The sequence below is a fragment of the Ambystoma mexicanum genome, chromosome 3q (genome assembly GCF_040938575.1).
Source record: "Ambystoma mexicanum isolate Mex_15411 chromosome 3q, UKY_AmexF1_1, whole genome shotgun sequence".
Lineage (NCBI taxonomy): Eukaryota > Metazoa > Chordata > Amphibia > Caudata > Ambystomatidae > Ambystoma > Ambystoma mexicanum.
Genome location: NC_090926.1, coordinates 207,149,209 through 207,167,316, shown reverse-complemented (window position 1 = coordinate 207,167,316; position 18,108 = coordinate 207,149,209). Strand labels below are relative to the sequence as shown.

Here is an 18,108-nt window from a genome sequence, read left to right as displayed (position 1 = left end):
ACGGCATAATTTTTGTCTTAAGCATTCCTGTGCAATTCATGTATTTAATGCATGTTCTTAGGTGTTGAGCAATTTTTCCTTGTAACAAAATGCATATAGACTTAATTTTTTTTAATATGCACTCATTTATATAATAAACATTTTGTCGTCTAACAAGTTATGATGCATATTTTTTGCACATTTTGTAAAGGTTGGTAACCAAAAGGCAAGTCTGACATTAATGTACACCTAGTCTTAGGATATTCTTAATGACAGCCACCCAGACAGTGTGTGTGGTTATACATGGTTTCCCCTGTCCTGTATGGGTATACAGGGTATCTCCAGAGTAGGTTTACTATAAAGACAAGTTGGTGGCAGCAGATATATTTTTTACAATTTTTGTATTCTTTTTAGAGTGCATATTCGTGTTTACTGTGTAGGTCTATTAAACATGGCTAGTGCCCTAAAATGGCAATGCCACGAGATGTTCACTTGTTCTTTGGCCATATTTAAGTTTGTCCTTCCTGCCTTTCCAGGTCAGGAAATTCCATGTAAGGTCATGCACTTGCCTGGGAAAGCTGCTGCTTTTCGCGGGCTAGTGATACTGGTGTGTTGGTGTGCACGCACGTGCGTGTGTGTGTGTGTGTGTTGCGCCCAGGAAGGAGGTGGGACTGTCTGGTCCCAGGCTTCATCCTTGGTGCCAGAGAGTCAGGATGAGGGGCAAGAGTGAAACCAGTAGTTGTCCCTGATTGGACAACTACTGGCTGTTTGAATTATGCAGATCCTTACCATTAGAGGCCTTGGACTTGCTTCCAGCCTGGATTTTGGATAAGAAGAGGAAACCTGCAGCCATTTCTTCAAATCTGCATAGGAGACTATAATTCCTTGAAGAACGACAATTGAAGATCTGAAGAATCTTGAAGAATCCCTTCCTACGTCTGGCCTGGTGAAGCTCTGTTGGACTACCCAATCTCACAAGCCCCCAAGCAGTGCTTCAGTCCATGGACTAGTGGGACCAACTAGCCTTGATGCATTCTCGGGGATTCAGCTGTGCAGAGGCTTGGGCTGTGCTACTAAACCACCCGGTGGACTGACCAGCTGTCTCATGGGCTACCTCACCAGAACCATCACAGTTCTGCAGTTGCACCAGGAACTTTGGTAATCGCCAGCTCATTCCACAAGTCACCTTCCCTCTGAATGTCAGCACCCTAGGATTAAGGAATACTGTCCTAGAGATGCTTCTGGGAATGTGAATGGAAGAACCGCTTTTGTCGCCTGCGTGCAGAGAATCGCTGGAAATTACCTTCCCCCATCCTGTGAATTATCCTGAAAGAGCCTGCATCAGTGCATGTTTGATTTCTTCATCGCCAGGGGTTGCATCTTGCAGCTGTACCTGACCAGAAGAATCCTTGTACCGGCAGCTCCTGGGCACCTCCCACCGGAAACAATGGTGGTAAATCCAACCTCCAGTAAACCCCAGATGATTCACTAAGTCATCTGGGAAAACTGGAGTCGGGGGAGGGGAGGTAAGTAATTGCACTGTATCCGTCTGGCCTTTTCTCCATCTCCATAGGATAACATTGGGAACAAGCCCATTGGTGGTCTAACCTTCCATTCCACTGCCTTTTGGTAGTAACATCTGAAAGATAGGAACACTTTGACTTATCACCAACATGAGTAAATTATAACTTACCCGTCGAGACTCCATTCTTGGGAGAAGCATTGTGGCTCCTGTGACTTTTGGGCACAGGGCCCCATTCTTCTTAGGGAATGGACTGCTTAAGATAGGGAATTCACTTGTGATCTGGTCCCATCATGGACTGTTTTTATTTTACTTACCTGCTTGCTGAATAAGTTATTTTAATGCATAGATCAAACTATGGTAGACATTTGTATCAGCGTTCTGCAATAATGTCACCTGTTAGTTTAATTTTAGAGTTTGTGCAGAAGGCCTAGAATAAATAACTATTGTTATACTTACTGCTTTAATTTTAAGTAGTGTGCTATACTGTGTTGACTCATTGAGAGCCACTGAACCCAGCCACACACTCCTGAGAATAGCTTTGATTGCTCTCCATTGCTACCTTGACTGGGTTTTGGCTACCTCTCAGAGTTTCTTGTTCACAATAACTAAGGTGGCCTCCTAAAATCTATCCACCAGGCAAAATCCACCTCCACAGAGACCCTAGAAGGCATTCCTACACATCAACAAAGGGTATCTGCAAGGTAGGACTTTAAACCCAATGGTCATGAATGGGGAACACTGGAACTTCAAAACAGCCCCTCATACATGATCAGAACAAACAACATCCCTAGGTATGCCAGGCTGTTGGAGACAACTGCTTTCATTGTAGGTGTTGGCATTTGGAGATTTTTAAGGTTCATAGGTGAAGAGTGTTTGGATAACTGACAACAGGGTCCTGTGGTTCAGCCGTTGCATTGTCCATCAGCGACCTAATTGTTCTAAAGATTACCAGGCTGGACACAGGATGTACATGAAGAACCTCAGCTTCCACTCCTATGACAGGGGAGGACTCGCAGGACAACAGATACTAGATTAGAAGATAAGGTGACTAAAGACAGGATCTTGCAGACATGGAACCAGAAGATTTGGTCCAGCAAAGCTCCACTTCTTGGCAGAAAGCAGCAGCAGAAGAGGAGCAGGTCCCAACAAGCTATATAGATTCAATAAAATACAAATACAACGAGATTGTAATTTGAGTTTCACAGCGCCATGCTGTGTGAGATGCAGGCAACAGGAGGAGTCTCCTCTTTGAATGTTGGATGGCAACTACAAGCCTGTTAATCTTCACAGTTTCAAGATCACTACTACTGCAATACACAACACCGAACTGGCACTGTCAATAAATAAGCAGGGCTTCAGATTGTGGAAGAATGTCTTGAGGAATGGTTATCCCGGCAGCATTTTTCCAGCATCAATCTGCGTTCTCTCATTCTGTGGATCCTTCACTCCAGTGGCCGACTAAAGAATGGGTCTAGATCCTCTCCCCATACGCAAATTCCTGGACTGTTGGGACCCCAGTCATCTAGTGGGGAACAGCAACATTCAAATTCTGGGAGGCTGAGCAATCATGTACAGTCATCTCATGGGCAGTGACAACCTCGCATAAGGTTTGGGATGTATACAGAGGAAGTCTGCAGACCTTTACCCAACCCATTTCCATGCACACATGAGCTACTTCCCGGCTCTGACCAGTTACCATGAAGAGGATGCCTATATATAAAACAAATATTACTTACCCTTAATGTCTTTTGAAGCCTGCATCTGCTTAGAATCACATGCTTTGCATAGGCCACCATCTAGTGGTTGGTACTGAGTATTGTATATTGTTTTTTCAGAAATGAAAAAAAGGTAGTCGAAAGGGACACACCTATACCAGTATCCCTTCTCTACATGTAACCATGATCCTTCATGCATCTGCATCCTCAGATTGTTTTCTGACCCATGTAGAATGATGTCTTCTCTTGCACATTCGTGAATGCTCCCTTCTGCACCTGCAGGCAATTCTATGCAGATACAACCTTCAGAAATACTATTACTGGTAAGTAATATTTGTCTTCTGGAGCTTGTGAATCTGCTTAGATTCACATGCTCTGCATAGATTAGCAAGTAGTATTTAGTGAAGGAGGCAGGGGCGCTAAGAATAAATGTCTGAACCCTGCCTGCCCCAGTTGTGGGTCTGATTTGTATTGTTCATCTACACAATAATGTTTTGTGAATTTGTGTGCTGAACTCCAAGTTCCAGCCTTACAAATGGCTTCCAGCGGTACATTAGCTAGAAAAGCAAGGGTTACCGCTCCTGTTCTTGTGAAATGTGCCCCTAATGTGGAGGGTAATGTTTTGTTAACTATGAAATAGCACATCTGTGTTCATTTAACAGTCTTCCTAGCAATAGTTGCCTTGGTGACTGCTTTTCCTCCTCTTCCTATTGCAATGGATATGAATTGTTGTGTTTTTCATTTGTTTTGTCAAGGTAGTACATTACTGCCCTTCGCACACCTAGGGTATGAAGATATATTTCACCTTTGCTTTGTTAACATTGTCTATGGCACAAGGATTTTGAGTTCTGGAGCACTGCAGAGACTGCTGCCTGCTACAGGGCCATAAGAGAAGGCATGTGGGAACCTACAGAGAATATCGAGGCGGGGAATGCACTCATCCTTGCAATGTTCCGCCCTTCGGATGATAAACCCCCATGAACAGCTGGTTGTGGCTCTCTTCAAAAGTATGGTGCGGACAGACTCTTTGGTAATGAGAAATGATTGTCGTACACCATTCCCCATATTTGATTAAGCTGAGCAGTTTGCCCCCTCATAGTGATCTCTATTGGTTGTGCACTGAGGTGCTCCACATTACTATTAGTGGATGTTGACCCAGGATGCCAAGTTTTCTTGTTTGTTTCCCTTTTCTCAATTGCGTGGTTGCATTCCGTTTGGTACTGCACGTTTTCTGAATACTGTACTTGCTCCTTTGAAATGTGATTGTTGCTAGGATTCTGAATAACTGTCATAATGCTGTTAATAAACAGAATTTAAAATAAACTACTTTGCTTTGTTAGTTTAGGAAGAAAGCTGGCAATTCAATTGACTGGTTTATGTGGAATTTAGAAACCACACAATCTAGGAATGCGTTCTTCAAACCACCTTTTTCTTATGTATGACAACGGAGGGCTCTGAAGCTAATAGTGCCAGTAGCTCACCTATTCTTCGTACAAATGTTTTAGCAACGAGGAAAGCCGCTTTGTATGTAATGTCTTTAAGTGAGGCTATGTGCATGGGTTCAAAGGGTTGTTCCATAAGCCACACGAGTACTGTAGTTAAATCAAATACCGGAGGGGTGTGTGCCACTGGCGGGTGCATGCATTTAACGCCTCCCATAACACTAACTATTGATGCCCTTCCATCATGATGGTTTCTTTTGCAATGTGGTGTATGCCGCTAGGGCTGACAAGTGTACCTTCAGTAAATTCTATGCAAGACTAGAGTCTAGCAAGTACGTGAGATATAGTACGACACCTAAAGCAGAACATTCTATGGAATTGGTTTGGTTTCTCTTGCACCAGAACACAAATCTTTTCCATTTGTCGAAATAGTAATATCTTGTGTTGGGGTTACTTGCTTCTCTAATGATATCCATACACTTTATGCAGATTTGGTGATGGCCAAACTCTATGACCTGAGGTGCCAGGCTGCGAGGTTGGTCATCTGAGATGTTGTTTGTGTTACCAGTTTGTTGTTCTGCATTAGCAGGTCTTGTATTGGGTGTAGCTTGACTGGTGGGCACAAGGACATGTGCGTTAGGTTTAGTACCAAGGTTGTCTTACCCACATTGGTGCAATGAGTATTATTGTTAGACACTCTTGGTGCATCTAGTGAATTATGCTGTGAATGAGGGGTGTTGGGTCTCAGGGGGCGCAGGGGTGCAAATGCAAATATCCCTGACCAACTCATCTATAGTGCGTTGCTTAGGGACCCCCTGGTTGGGAGCACCTGGACATGTAGTTTTGTCATTTTTTGTTTTCTTTTGTGCCAACAGGTCTATTGTTCGGTGACCCCATGTCGCAAAAATCCATGTGAGTGTATTGGTGTTGAGTTCCCACTTGTGATCTGGTATTAAGACTCTGCTGAGTTGAGTCTGCTAGACAATTGTGCATCACTGGGACGTGCTGTGATGGATGTGATTTCAGAACTCTGGGCTATGCTCAGTCACTTTTCTATGATTTGAAAGCAGGCACATTGCAGGTAGCCGCTTTTAAAAAGAATTGGAACATGTCAAACAACCCAGAATGCCCAATATTTGGGGCTCTTTCCGAATCTGCCCTTCATTGTATGTTGCTATGCCCTGGCTACAATGATTGAAGGGCATCAATAGGGCTATCGATGTGCTGGACCTTTACAAACATATTGGGGAGCTCACCTTGGTATTCTTCATAGCCAAATATTTACACAGGGAACGGCTGTGGAAATTAAGTGTGATTCGTACCTTGGGGTCATTATGGTTTAAGAATCTTTTAAATGAGCTTGCTTCTACAGGATTTGCAGCAAGCACAATTGATTTTTGATGACTGAGTATAATGAAGTATGGACTAAGATCTCTTATTTTTACATTTTAACTTTACATTTTTAACAAAGAGTATTTATTTGATTTAGTCTTGTATGCTGGTATGGCATATGCTTTGATGGTATAAATACTGAATAAAGCTAAATCAATTAACAACAAAAAATGTGCCCCTCTGTATGCACTGGTGCCAAATGTTTTATGCCATGGTGAATAACTGTTTTCCAAGAGTTCTGTCTCGCTTGTTGATATAGAAGATTGCAGTTGTGTTGACTGGGGATGGCATTCCCTTGCATAACATTTTGGATGAAAAGTAAAACCATGTTTATTGCTAGAGGTTCTAGCCAGTTCATGTGGTATGTTTTTTGTTTAACTGTCCAATTTCACCAGACATTGAGGTGAAGCCAATGTGCTCCCCATCCTGCCAGCGATGCGTCTCTTGTTATTGTAATGTGTGGCTGAGGGAACACGAAAGGTCTTCCTATGCTCATGTTGCTTGGTGACCACCAAAGAAGGACTTTGTTTACTTTTTGCGAGTACCACTAGATTGCCTACACCCCAGTCAGCATCAGACTCACCCCGACGCTCTTACAATTCATAAGAGAACTCAAGACCCACCTCTTCAAGGAGTCTCTCCTCAACACCTGACCCACTAGGCACTGTCCGCCGTTCCCCACCACCCTATACAGCTGTACCACTTCTCTGTGCCCTCCTCTGGAACTTAGTATTACAGCGTGGGCAAAATTTACAAGGAGTTTTCTCCATTGGGGTGTCTGGGAACGTGAGAGCTAAATGTTATGTGGAAGTCTGCAATGGGGGTTAGAGTCATTATCTAAGTTTACAGTAAGTATGAGAAATGTTATCTCTCCAACACTCCCGCTACTTTATCGCATTTTCGATGTGTTGCACCTTTTGCCATTCTTTCGCTGCACCGCCGATCTAATCTCTGAATGTGTATTCTGCCGTAATTAGGCCTTAGCAGTCGTTTAATCAACAGAGACTTAGCGTTTAGCATCCAAACTCGATGGTGGAAAAAAAACGATCTGAGGACGCATGAAGGATCATGGGTACTGGTACACAGAGCAGGAATAGTGTTACAGGTATGCCCCTGTTGACACTCCTTTTTTCGATTCCGGAAAAAACATGGAATACTCGGCACCAACCACTAGATGGCAGCATATGCAAAGTCTGTGAATCTGCTTAGATTCACAAGCTGCAGAGATGCCACTTCCTACGCCTATCCTGGAGGAAGTTGGCTAAATGGACAGTGAAGCACAGACCGGGTATCGACATGGCCGACCATTCAGAGCACTACAGTGAACAAAAGGCTGCCATGCAATATAAAATTATGTTAAAAAGCACCTCACTCCGATAAATCATGCAAGGGTCACAAAACGGAACATATGTTGGTGGTCCCTTAAAGTGGATGGGAAAGCTGCAAATAAAAAAATGTCCCACTAACTATCTACTCAATAATCCTCACACACTGCATAACCCAACGCGCCTTCTTGGAAGAGGTCTGATGTTTCCCCAAAAAACACAACCCATTCAGAACTCTCAGATCCGCAAACTATAATAGAATGCACACAGGAAAATTCAAGTGCATTGGACATGGCAGAAGATGTATACTGGTAACTGGACGCACGCTATGGAATAACCTACCATAAGCGCTGCAGTGAACTCTGGAAAATTCAATATATTGCTAAAGACAGAAACTCTGTAGGTCAGCATTCACAGACTAAAGAATATCAAATCTTCCAAAACTCTCTGCAACTCTACTACATAATGCATGTCTAACAAAACCCTAAATCTAGACATTGGATGTCAACCTGGTGGACACTGCTAAAGGCCCAGAATCCATCTTATACAATGCCTTTATCATCGGAGGATAAAGGAAACAAAAATGTGCTGCTCTAGCCACATAGCATATAAAATATTGCGACTAGCTGGCCAAAACTCACTTCTCCCCCTAACCTGCGACTAGCACACAGCCCATCCAATAATGGCACCAGAAAGCAGCTTGTTGCTATATAAATCCCAAAAAATGAATCTACTCTCTCCAGTATGCATGGTCCATCCATGAAAAGCAATGCGGATAACGGTCGCACAATTTAAAAATAAACTGCCGTCAGGCCCCTGTGAAGAGGTGGGTAGAAAGTCCCATGAACTCTTCAGGTTTGGGTGCTCCAATGGCATCGAGTTAAGAGCAGATCAACCGTGAAATAAAAGAATCCCAGGCTTCAGAATCATAGCAGGGCCATTCCTGCTTAGGGCCCCCAAGAGACTGGCCTGTAGGGCAATAGGGCAATGCCTGAACCAAAAACACGAAATTCTAGTGTGGGACCGTTTTTTAGGTCAAAGTCGGGCACTTTTTTGGCCTATGTGGGCCAGTTTGCCAAGTTATGTCACCATGCAGCTAGTAGTTTTGATCATGAATGAATATCCTTTAGAATGCACAATGTGCATCACCTTTCATAACAGTCTCTCCCCCTTCCCATTGGGTACTAGTCAATCACAAAAGGAATGCACTGCCATTTGCAATTGTGAGCCACTTTTTCATTGGTGCCTGAGACAATTGTATGCCTTAGTTCGACCCTGCTTTCGCCACAAAGTCTCCAAATGACTACTACCATCAAACAACTTGATGTCCCAGGAACAACACCCAGCAGCACACACCAAGCCAGGTGTCCTCCCATACAGATACTAAAGCACACCAGAGCAGTATTCTCCAAACTGTAACACTTTAGCAAAATAACTTTCTCCGACCAGACAGGGTTTTACTGGAATAGTCGCACCACCCAATGCGCTTAGGTTTACAGCTTTTTTTAAACCTCAAAAGAGTCAGGTCTTGCACAAAAGAACCCCTTTTTTTGTTATTTCGGACTCTCACTAAACAGGATGTACCTCTATACTTGACAGCCACCCTAGAATACTTATCCAGCACAATTAGTCATTGGTTGCTGATGTCAAATAAACTAATGCTGGGACCTTTGCCTTTGGGGTACTATCAGGAGACAAATTGCACACAGCCATAGCAGCACCAAGAAGTTTGGGCTGTGGCAAATAAAGACCTAACTGGCTGTTGCAGTGTGACTTACAGCACTCTTCCGGGTTCTCGTCGGAGTTGTCGCCGCAGTCGTCCTCCCCGTCGCACTTCCAGGCCAGCGGCTTGCACAGAGTGTTGTTACACTGGAACTCATCCAGGGGGCATGTGCGAACTACTGAAAAGAACAAGAGGTCAGTATACGCATGGAACCCACCCAACACCACAAGCTGCGAAATGTTCTTGCGTCAGGGAGACTGCCAACATCTAGGGAGTACCTGAGCATGTATAAGGGAAGACAAGTTGGGGCAAGAAGGACCAGTTCTGCCTGAAAAGTCAATTCCAGCTACTGGTGTTGAATAGGTTTAGAGCAATATCTTTCTTGGTGTACGTGGTTTAATTGACTGAGCTAGACATTCAGGGAACACCGCGATTTCCAGATATCAACAATTGTTATCTGGGCATTGGCAGAAACCAAAGGGGAACAGAAAAAGGGAAGTAAAGGCATGAATACACCAACCTTGAATTTGCGGGGCTACCGCTTTCATGCTTTCAAAGCAGCACGCCACTGCTTGCTAGATTTTTTTAACCCAGGACCAAATGACTGTTCCGCTTTTAAGGGTAAAAGTTCAATTGCCTCAATCGGCCAATGGCAACATCCCGGGTCTTGACCGTGAGAAACATGCATTAACTCTACCGGAGATTTGCACTGGGTGGGTGATTTTGAATTCATGACGAAAGCAGAGAGCACTTACTATATTCATAACATGGCAGAATATTTTTCAGGATGTTTGCCATTTGTGTAGCGCCCTGACAGGGAAAGTGAAAAATGCAAAGCAAGCGCGTCATCGGTTGGGCTCCCAAGGTGCCCCATTTCAAATGCCCGAGTAGCTCACCCTGTCCTGGCGTGTAATTTGCATCCTGGGGTTCTTAGCGGTGCATTTATAACCAGAAGAGAAAAAAAAGTGGCAGCATTTAAAAGATTAAACAGGGCCGGATGAGCTACTCATGACATTGGACACGTGTTGATCACGACTTCAAATACTGGTGGGACACCCTAATGCACAAGGCTGGTGGGCACGATGGCATGCATGAAGACACAAGCTGGTCCTAACAGAATTTCAAACAGCATCCAAATGGGGTAAACGGGCCCTGGATTCTCTGCGTTTTTGTAGTAGGATGCCTGGAAGGGACTGGCTGGAGATAGCTTGCATCTTTCTAGAACTTGTAAGGGGGTTTGGTAGTTTAGCAAGGGACCATGCACTGGGGGAAGAGTCTGTTTGGGACCAGGTGTCCTGAATCTGTAGGGTAATATACGGCGGGGAGGGGCGGGCTGCTCAGGGCTTACATTCCCTGCTTCAAGCTGGCTCAAACTGGGGAGAAGCTGGCTGGAAAGCCACACATTCAGTTTAACGATCTAACACGCTGAGGAGGAAACAGCTTTTGGGTATGGAGCACTGGTTGCTGATATGAAGGGGGAGGGGGCATCCAATAAGCATGGGAGGGACAAGCTTTTGGGTTTGGAGTACTGGTCCTCAGAAACTTGATTGGAGGTGGTATCAAGTGTGCTAGTTGCTGTGCTGCAAATCCATAACACTTTTTTTTAGAAAAATAAAGTTGCGAGAGGGTCACCTCCAGAGCTGCAGTTCTCCTCGTCGCTGCCATCCATGCAGTCGGCATCGTCATCACAGCGCCAGCGGTGGGGGATGCAGTGGCCATTGTTGCACTTGAACTGGTCTGCGTCACAACGCAGGTCACAGTCTTTCTGCAAGAGGGTGTGGGAAGAACACATGCATGCAAATCACACAACTGGCACCTACATTATGCAACGACAGCTACATACCTGGTGCGATACGCACATAACCTTCACACATTCAACACTAAGTATTGTAAAGCACTTAAATGATCAATTCTTTGGGGTTGGGTGTTGGTGGAGAGTAAATTGACAAGGTTTTCAAATGCTCTACAATAAGACAATTTTTAACTGTGATGTGGTCAAAAAATTTAATTAACTTCTTCTGGTAGCTTCAAAATAGATAGGGATGAAGGAGGCTTCAGACTATCCCTGGCCTGCACTTATAGCCAGCGCACACACACTCATTCTCTTAATGTCACAAGGGAGGCTCTCTTTCAAACCAAGCAATTTAGCACAATTATGCAATATGCTGTCCAACTGTCTCCAGCTCTTCAAGGAAACACGACTGACCATGTTCTCCATGCTCAATATAGACCTTATATTTTCTTCCTTGTACATGTCAATAATGCCAAAGGACAAATTATAGTATCTTTTAACATTGCTCAGCCCAATCCCGTGCTCAAACTGGGTGGGGTAGGAATGCCTGGTCTTTGTCATGCATTTGTATTTGATGTGTTTTGGGAGCTGCAACTGGTAAGCAGACGGATGTCATTTCTCTTCTTATACCGAGCCATTCACTCGTGCAGTGGCCCAGCCGGGCTGAGATTCCTCCAGTCGAGTGTGCCTCTGCCAGGTGGTAGCCAGATCTTGGTTTGTGAGAGAATAGAAAAGCACAGCAGACACCGCCAGGGTAGTGTTGCAATACTTTTGTCATCGTCTGAAGCAGGTCAATTGCTGTAATTCTACAGCAGACAAAAGGTCACACCTTCATGACGGAATCCTCCCATTTGAGTACCGTTACATTGGCTAACCACACACCTGTACTTAATGTATCGACCTCCGGAGGACAAGTGAGCCTCGTCATTGGAAACTATGACTGCAGGTTGTGCAAAGTTGTCTTAAGCCAGCACTTAACTCGCTGATCTGTTAGGAGGCTTTACATAACCTTATGCAGTGCTGAAAATTGATCGACTTTACTGTGAGAACTACCTCCCCTCCCACTTTGCACACGTTTGGGGGGGGGGGGCTGTCTAATTGGGTGGAGGGGGGCTGGGGGGAGTTGTCAGTTGTGTGGGTAGAACTAAGGGGCGTAGCTAAGGGGCGTAGCTAAGTGTTGAATAACGTGGGTGCTCTGAATATAGGACGTTGGCTGCTTTGCATTAAGAACCATAAGAATGCCCACCAATATATGAAACCTATCTGAGAGTCACGTGTGCATGCCTTCTGAACATGCAATGCAGCCGTGGGCATGGTGCTCATTTCATCGCTCAGAACAGTCCCCATGACAGTGAAACGTGTGCAAAGCAGACGACACCAAGCCTTGGATGGTTTCGCTGTTTGAGTTTGGGCTGTCCTGGCGAGCAAAGGACGGCTTTCCGGTCCACTTTATGAAGTCGTTCTGGGGCAAAGGGCTCCCTCAACAGGGGAAAGGGAGGGTTTAGGCCCCGAGTCTAAACAGAACGGCAAGACAATTTTAGCCAGAGTGCAGCTCCGTCTTGTTCCGGCACCATTCCTTCCCTGACCTCATGTGTATGGCCGTAACCCATCTGCCCACATCTGTATTAGGCAGCAGAGCTCGTGCTCAGTTGCTAAAGTCTTCCCAGGCGTACACACAGTGGAGCAGGCAACCTTATTAGTCTTAGGGGGGGCTCGGGGGGCAGAAGGGAAGAAAGGTGCAGTGTAACATGATACAATGAGAGTTCACGTACATTTGTAAAAATATACTATTTATATGAGACAATGCATGGATTAAAATAGGGATTTCAAAAACCAAATGTTAGTGCTTTCGAACTGGTTCAGAAAGTAATTTTAGACCCTCCTTTTGCAGATTAGGTAGACCCTGACGGGGAGATTTTTCTGGAAATGCTGTCAAACCATCTAAGGTGAAACAGTGTTCCAACCCAAAGGGAAGACCAGACTTCGCCATCATGGTCGCTGCAGCAGAGTAGTCAGGCTTGACTCAAGGGAGGGAGAAAGGTGTGTAGTAAAGTACAGGTAATCCCCATAAATACCTTCTAACAATACACTACACTGGTATACAGAAAAACATACACTTATTAAAAGACACCATAGGATATGAGGAAGTCTATATGCACTGCACAATTATGAGAAAAGTCAAACAAGTCCGGTAACTACCCCACAGGTGCAGAGGAAGCAACCTACACCAGGGGACACGAGAGAAGCCCCTCTCCAAGAGCTCCAGTGTGTGGGTCGAGACCCAGCACACCCCCACAAAGAAGAGAGGCACGCAAGGATTTGGGCCAAAGTCATTCAATGGTAAAAAACTGTTGAAGGGCGCCTGCAAAAACCCATGACCACAGACCTCGGTAATGGTGTGCATCCAAACCCCAAAATCTGTACATGAACAGGGATATCAGCGCCATACGTGGGTCACATGCTGGAACTCATCCCAGACTAGCTAAAAGAAGGACTTGCCTCAGAAGTCAAAGGCTCTGCTTCGCTTCTCCACACAGACGGTGCAGAAACCTGCAAGCTTCCAGGCAGCACGACACCGCCAATGGGCATCACACTGGCGCTCCTTTCCCTTACTTCACACCTCAGGACTCTGGGACTCATCTGAACATTGCTGGCTGGAAACTAAACAGGAATACCTGGTGTCTGGCACACCGGCTCTCTTGCAACACACGTGCAGTGAGGAGTACCTGCATCTGTACTGCGGTCAACTCCCACCCCCTGTCCGCGAACAATCTTCACCAAAGCTGCCAACAGAAGAATCTGCATGGTGCACCAGTCCTTGGTGCACCAGTCCCTGGTGCATGGCTGCAGTGCAAAGCAACTTCATCCAGAGTCCTTGTATTGTCTTCCTTCACTGCCAGTCAGTGCTTGCTGCTTCTTCACTGGACCACGACTGACCGCTCCTTTATACTATAACTGTGGCTTGCCACTGGACTTTACATTGGATCCATAGGAAAGCATGGACTGCTTGGTTGCCAGTCAAAGGATCAACACCAAAGGGTCGACAGGTCAAAGGATCGAATAATTTATTTATTTTTTTTCACATTTTTTGGGGGGGGGGGCCCCCCCAACACCCTTTTATTTTGATAAAAACCACTTTTTTCCCTAAACGAAAACCTAAAAAAATATATATAATTTAAAAAAAAAATGTGATCCTTTGACCTGTCGATCCTTTGACCTGTTGACCCTTTAGATTCGATCCTTTGACTAGACACCCTTCCGGAGCACAACAGTGGCTTCATGTGGTTGCCTTCAATTTCACAGATCCTTTTCACCACCGCCAAAGGCTCTCTTTTGGGGATTATTCAGTTGGTTAATATTGAGCTAAAGAGTACAACCTGAACCCTAAAACTACTTTTTGTGAAAACGTATTGGCTTCTGGCGAAGTTCTTACCCCCTACCATTTTTGCCAGGCCTATGTAAGGGTATATTTTCATACCCATGCCCTGTGGGTAAATCCCTTTATTGTCTGTGCATATATGCTGTCGGTTCTTTCCCACCCCACTGAACTCCTGAGGGCATAGCCTCGATGGTTCATCCACACTTAATCATGAGGCAGCCACACCATGAGCTGATAAACACCACAACAGCGGCGTGAATGGATCTTCCGCAACCTCCGCCGGCGGCGCCAAGGGGAAGGATTGTGGGTAGAAGACATATTTATACTTCTTTTTCAAGTATTTTATTAGTCCCGTGCGTGCGTTTCCCGGTGTGCAGACAAGATGCTAGTGCAAGTAAATTATAAATAAAATCTTATTTGATTATTTTCAGGAAATGTCATTTCATCATCCTTTGTATGGCTTGGGTACATATTTTTAAAATAGTACTTCATGCCAGATTCCTAGATTAAGTGCTGCCATAATCGTTTGTGTACCCAATTTAAATGGTGCGTTTAAGGGGCTCATGCCAACGATGGAGGAGAAGTTATGTTAGCTACCATGCCCTTAAGAAAAACGAGCACTGGCAAAGCCAACCATTTTTGCTTTGCTGAAGCTAACTCCTTTGGTCATGATGGGACCCTCCCACATCACAGGCAGAAAGTGGGCCTGCACAGCCTAAAGGCACCCCCATCGGGGAGGGGTGTGGCATCCCTGTACTCACGTGCTAATGGATCCTGGTGCATTTCACTGTAAACACTGTTACTTGCCCCATATCTTTTCCTCGTCAGTGTGCTTGCTCTTCCAGGCAAGCCTCACACAGGAACATGGTTATGAACAGGTCAAAGACAAAAATCACACATCGAGTGTTTGCCTAGTCTATCGATGGAACACCTTATGGTGCCTCGCTGTAGGACAACACGTATAGAACAAGCATTCAACGCAAAGAGGCACAATTCATGTTGGACTGGAACGTCCTAATGGACACGCACAAAAAGCGTTCTCCTAGGTATGCAGTGATTATATCGAATACAAAACTAATGAAAAAAATAACAAATGAAAAAAAACTAATGCCAAAATAACTCATTAAAAAAAATAAAAAAACAAAATAGGGTTGTGAGACAAAACAGTGGTTTGGGTGAAAACTATTTTTTTTTTAAAAAGGGTGGGGTTTGGAGGGGGAACCCCCCCCCCCCATAAACTACGAAAAATTCATTCGTTATTTTGTGTTCGTTCTTTTTTCATTAGTTATAATTGCATGTCACCTTCTCCTAGGGTCTTCCCCGATAAGTGTCCCGGCAGCAAGTTCCGGGATCCAGCTCTACCCTTTTCCACTGTCTTGAACACTTTACTCAAACGTGTATTAATCGGCTCAATGCGATGATGCAAAGGGCAGCAGCCCTGCAGGATGCTTGAAGATGGTGTATAAGATGATGCCAGATCCAAAGACTAGATGGCATGAGACCAACCAAGCATAAAGCTACAACAATTGCATTAGTTAACTCTGCCAAACCCGATGGCATCATCCGTGACTGTGCTACAATGCCCTCTACATTTGCTGTGGATGGACGTATGATGTGAAATAAACTGGTTGTGTGTTGATATAAGTTCCCGCCATGTGATGTCCCCTCCCCAACCCATGTCCAAGCTGTGAATGGAGCCTGAGGCCTGGAGATAGCCCAGGCCCACGCGCGTGCTTCTGTTAAGCTCTTACCTCATCAGAGCCATCGATGCAGTCGTGGTCACCATCACATTTCCACCGCCCGGCGATGCACCGGCCATTGGCACAGGAGAACTCGCTCTCGGAGCAGGGTCGAGGCGCTGGATAGAGGGTACAGAAAGAGGCGGGGGACATGGGGGTGGAGGGAGGAAAAAACAAATGGGGGAAAAGTTGAGACGATGAACAGATCAAGCACAGAGTTACATGTGCTGGACACGCAGACTGCACTCTGGAGTGTGTGGATTTGAGGGGTTAAAGACAGAACAGATCCGACAAGTAGGGGTTCCTTGGAAAAGCACAAAAGGAGGATAGAGAAGGAAGAAAGGAAAGTAGAGACATTATGCATATTCCCTCAGAGCACAACGCTATCATAGAGGCTAGGAAGAGACCTGCCAGCTGTGTAGTGAAACAAGAAGAGCAACAGAGGTGGACAGCAGAGGAACAAACAGCTGTGTCTATAGGAGAGTGGATGGGCGCATGCGCGGAGGAGTTAGCCAGGGCCTAGCCAGCACTGCAAAGCACTGTCAGTAAAAGGAAAGTACATCGAGTGGCTTCATATGGACGCCAACTCCTGCATCTCAACAGCTTTGCATCACTAAACGTTCAGAATGCAGTGCCTTGGTAGTGACACGCATATCCTTACCAATTCTCTATGCAAGTACATGCTCTTTATGCCGAGTCACTATGCCGCAATCACCATGCGTCTCATGAATGCTTTGAGAACACTTGAGTCTGTAGCTTTCTTAAGACAACTTTTGCTTACCATCAACAAATTCATTGTGTTTAAAGTGTCCTCATGTACTGGTGGCAGACTACTTGGCCAGTAAACTTCGACTTTATGTTCCTAATCGAATCTTTGGATCAACAACAACTCTCCGTTTTCGGTCTATTCCCCCTTCAGATGCATGGACTGGGGTGGCCGAGGCTTTGCTGTACGGGGCCCGCCTAATTGGAATGCCCTCCCCTTCCGACAGAGGCAGCGATCCGCTCTGACCATATTCAGAAAGGAACGCACGCCTGCCACGTCCCCCTGTCCTGGTCCTCGCTGCACGTGGAGAAGCAATTAAGTGTGCCTGGCGCGTGTGTAACACCGCAAGGATTCGGCTGAAATAATGCAGAACGGTGCCATCGTCGATGAGGAAAGCTAATTGATATCGATGCAAAACACCAACCACAGCGGGAAAAGCCGTATCTTAATCACTGGTAGACATTGCAGAGGCAGACTCCAGCAGTGAAACCAAGTACAGCCCCAATAACCCCTGCATTTGTCCTTTCGTAGCTATAGCCAATAAGCCAAACTTTGCTCATTCTTCCGTTTCCCATTCATTTTCCTTTTAAGAAAATTAGCTGGAATGAGACAGTTATTTTTTAAAATGGCAAACTTGGCCGCAGTTTTATTTTCACAACAAAAGAATCACTGCACACATTTAGTGAAATTCAGTCTGTAAGTGTGTTGCTTGCTCCATGTCCAATACACCTGCTTCCCCCTATTCCTTTTGCATAAAGTCCATAGTAGGCCCAACTCTCCCAACCATTTGTGCCTGAGCCTACCCTGCCTCTGAAGGTGGGCGGGGAGAGTGCTGTTTCTTTTGGGAGAAGCTGAACCCTTGTTGTTACCACCAGACGCCCCTACAGTTAGGCTCCCAAGAGGCGCTGGTCCGAGAAGAGCGAAGACCCTTCCGGCTTCCTCCTGGCTCATTCGGAGTCTGTGTTTTGTGCTTGGTCCCCAAACACTGCCATATTCCTGCCTGACCGTCCTGCGACAGCGATGACCAGGTGTTGTCTTCCTTATTTTCCTTTGTGGGGTGGGTGAGTGGAAAACGAAATCCTTCTCCTTTCCGGCGGCAAGGCGGGCGTCCTACTGCAGGTGCTGGATGCTTCCTGCTGTAGGACGCCTTGTTTGCCCTTCACAGGCTTTTGGTCGTTTTGGTGCCGATTCGCGCCAGAGCCCTCCTCCACCCAGAGGAGGGGAGGATTGATAGAGGAGGACCCTGCAGAAGTTACCGGGCCGCCGCCTCCATTTTCTTTGTGTTTCCTCGTCGTCAGCTTCAGAACACACCCAGCAATGTCCCTGCAGGC

At 45.5% G+C, this 18,108-nt stretch overlaps 1 protein-coding gene across 2 annotated transcripts in view; it reads right to left on the bottom strand.

Moving 5' to 3' along the window:
• The window catches only part of LRP1 (LDL receptor related protein 1), a 1,300,039-nt gene that overhangs the window by 178,436 nt on the left and 1,103,495 nt on the right, over positions 1-18,108 (bottom strand). Inside the window, exons 69-71 of one of the 2 annotated variants that reach the window (XM_069653565.1) lie at positions 16,024-16,130; positions 10,734-10,866; positions 9,157-9,279 (exon numbers count right to left, since the gene is read on the bottom strand). In XM_069653565.1, the coding sequence (XP_069509666.1) occupies positions 9,157-9,279; positions 10,734-10,866; positions 16,024-16,130 (363 nt within the window). The remainder of the gene's footprint in view (positions 1-9,156; positions 9,280-10,733; positions 10,867-16,023; positions 16,131-18,108) is intronic. The other variant, XM_069653566.1, reaches the window with a different exon arrangement.